We start from the raw sequence: 3,535 nt of genomic DNA on the forward strand, positions 1-3,535 counted from the left end.
AGACCTGTCTCCCAGGACCTGTTTGCCATGGGTAACCCTACCAGGGGCATGAAGCCACCAACAACATAGCTCCCAGGATCATTTGGGTGCTCAAACCCCTCCACCACGTTAAGGTGGTGGTTCGGGGAGGGGAAAAAAAAAAAAAAAAATCATTGGTAGACAAATGTTTATTTTTTTTAGCTACTGGTTTCTGTGTAGACGCTGCACACCTGACTGGGCGACAGGTGGAGAAGCACTTGATCTCAAAGGTTAAGAAAACTCCCGCACACTGTCTCACTCTTGATTTATTTTTATTCACACAACGTTTTGGTCCCTCTGACCTTCCTCAGGTTTTTTTTTTTTTTTTTTTTTTTTTTTTTAGCTAAAAATTGCATCAGAAGAACCAGGTTTCAGTATCTGAAGTGTAACTATGAGTTTAATAGCTTTTCTAAACCAGGCAAACAAAAATGTATACATTAGAGGATTCAGACAAGAGTTCAGATAAATTATTGATATTGTAATGAGAATTAACGGAGTACCTAATATTGTGATGTAGGTTTTAGAATACACAGCAAAAAAGTATGGGCAATAACAAGCGAGGTACACAACCACAACGATTCCCAGTTTTCGTACAGCTTTAATCTCTGATCTTTTGCTCTTTTGCTTTGAAGTCACAGCTGTAACATGAGAACGCATGGCTCGAACCTGAGAAACAGCTACTATTACAACTGTAGTGTAAAGGACGATAATAATGCCAAATGGAATAACAAAACCCATTATTATATCAACTTCTTTAGAGAAGTAAATCACACATTCTCCTTCACAAGATTTAAATTTGCCAGGATACATTAAATTCCCATAAAAAAATAAAATTGAGTACCCAAAAGCATACAACCAACACACACATATGCTGATGTTGATCACTTTCCCAGTCATTCTGTTTTGGTAATGCAGAGGTTGACAAATGGCCACATAGCGATCCACTGAAAGAAGGATAATGTTTCCAACTGAAGAGAAAAATATTGCAGACACTAGTATGTAATACATTACACACATCAGGTCACTTAAACTCCAGCAAATTTTCCATTTAATGCCGTCAACTGGTATGACCACGAGACCAACAAGGAAATCAGACACAGCCAAAGAAAGGAGGATGAGGTTAGGTGCAGTGTGGAGCTTTCTGCAAAGAGACAGAAATAAAAGCAAACAACTTATAATCGAGATTTTTTTTCTTTTCTGCATTTACTTGACAGGTCAACTGCCTGCTCTTTGTGCATGTATTTTACTGGTTATATTTCCTGTTTATAAAAAAAGCATGGAACCATTCCTGAATGTAGTAAATTTTATTTAACAAACAAATTGAATAAAAGTTAACTTTTGGTGTTTTTCTACATTTCTTATGTCATAGCACTTTCTAAAATGAACATGAAACACAAAAACATGTTAATACTGCCAACATGTTTTTGTCTTTCTTCAAAATAATGCTTACTTGAAATGTGTAATGGCAATGATAACCAGAAGGTTGAGTATGCTAGTGAGCATTGACGCAAAACCAAGCAACACATTGGTGATCAGATTGTCAGTTGGATCGATCTTACTCTTCCTACAGGAGCTGTTGTGGAGATGGGGAAAGCACAGCTCTGTCTCATCTGTCTCCATCCTCTGATAGGGAAAGAGGGTGGACCTTTTCTGATATATCTTCTGATGTCCTCCATAGACCATATCTCAAAGGTCTTCGCTATGAGAATTATATGATCACAAGTAAAGCCCATGAGTACAACTCCAATCGGCTCTGTTCACAACAGCGAACAGCAGCTCATTATCGTCAGTACCTGTTCAGTAATCTCTCTCTAGAGTTCATGTGGAATTGTGGTAAAATTATAGAGGGGGTATTAACTTCTCTTTTAAAAGTTCAAGAGAGGCCCTTTTCTGTCCCAACTCCATCACTTACTTATGGAACCTTGATTAACAATATTAATGTTACATTATTCCATAAGCAGAAGCCAAACAGAAAATGGAGTACTGATCATTGTGAAGTCTGGGCTAGGAGACAAAAGTAAAATAAATAATGGACAGTAACATATCAGATATGCAACCACTGTGACACCCAGGTTTCTAGTGGCCGTCAGTTCAGATTTTTTCATGTCTTTAATTGAAACTGTCTTCAATTTCAAAACTACAGCCTGAGCCGTATGGCTCAGGCCTCTCATGTAAAGGATAATGCCAATTGGGATGAGTTATGTTGGCTACAGCGTTAATGTAAATTAAAACTGCAAGCAGTGATATAGGGCTCTCACAACCCTTGCAACCACGGAAGGACATAACAGGGGGAAAGCTGCATATCAGCCATAGCTTGGCATGTGATTGAATCTTTAAACTGTTATTGTCTAGCTGATCAAAATACTCAGACGCTATGTTGGATTTGTCAAAATCCAACAGTTTGTTAAACTTACTGGAATTTTTATTCTTTCAAAATGGCCACTGTGTTAAGAGCTTGTCATGACCACACCCTGAGACTTATACAAATTCTTTTATAAATTTTTAACCCCAGATATGTCCTGATGATGCTGTCTCATTTGGACATCTTTACAATTCGATTCAAAATGGCCACTTTCACATTAGTGTTAGGGTGTGGTCCCCATTGACTTTTGTCCTTAAAGTCACATGAAGGGTGTGCGGTCCAGTTTCATTGGGAAGTTTGAATCTGAAAATGTTTGCAAAGTTTTAAGGGATGTTTTACTTTCAGAATAGCAGCTTCATTAAGAGCTCATCATGACCATGCCCTGAGACTTATACAAATTATTTTTACAACTTTTGATCCTGGATATGTTCTAATGTTGCTGCCTCAGTTTGGAATCTGTCGGATAAAAACCCTAGACAAGTTAGACAAGAGGCCTAGATATTGGACATCTGCATATTTTCATTCAAAATAGATTTTTTTGCTCAGGGTCACAGGAAGAAGGTATATTTATCAATCTACGTAAAGCATTTGACACTATTGACCATAATTTACTCTTACAGAAGTGTGAGTGTTATGGGATCAGAGGGGTGGTTGGTTAAAAAGCTACTTAAATAACAGGCTTCAATATGTAGAAATGAATGGAACAGTATCACTTCATAAAGCTCTATCGTGCGGAAATCCCCAAGGATCTGTTCTGGGGCCAAAATTATTCATTCTATATTTGAATGACATTTGTAAAGTTTCTAGAATATTGAAGCTGGTTATTTTTGCAGATGACACAAATTTATATTGTTCAGGATTTGATGTTGATCAGTTAATTTCACAAGCTGAAACAGAGTTGATACAATTTAAAAAATTGTTTTATTTAAAGAAGTTATCATTGAACGAGAAGAAGACAAAATTCATGATTTTTGGATCTAGTAAGGTAAATTCTAATGTAAAATTGTTTTGGAATGAAATCAAAATAGAACGGGTTTATGAGACAAGGTTCTTGGGAGTGATCATAGATCATCAGATATGTTGGAAACCACATATACAGTACATCAGGAGTAAAATGTCAAAAAGTGTTTGGTATACTTTATAAAACCAAATCTG

At 36.7% G+C, this 3,535-nt stretch overlaps 1 protein-coding gene across 1 annotated transcript; it reads right to left on the minus strand.

Moving 5' to 3' along the window:
- Positions 1–357: 357 nt before the first annotated feature.
- LOC117388887 (trace amine-associated receptor 8b-like) lies at positions 358–1,701 on the minus strand. Its single transcript, XM_033986442.1, has 3 exons — positions 1,469–1,701; positions 885–1,159; positions 358–518 (listed from the first exon to the last, which is right to left on the minus strand). Exons 1-3 carry the CDS (start codon positions 1,699–1,701, stop codon positions 358–360), a joined length of 669 nt encoding a protein of 222 aa, XP_033842333.1.
- Between the last annotated feature and the right edge of the window lie 1,834 nt (positions 1,702–3,535).

The sequence above is a fragment of the Periophthalmus magnuspinnatus genome, chromosome 21 (genome assembly GCF_009829125.3).
Source record: "Periophthalmus magnuspinnatus isolate fPerMag1 chromosome 21, fPerMag1.2.pri, whole genome shotgun sequence".
In the NCBI taxonomy this organism is placed as follows: Eukaryota; Metazoa; Chordata; class Actinopteri; order Gobiiformes; family Gobiidae; genus Periophthalmus; species Periophthalmus magnuspinnatus.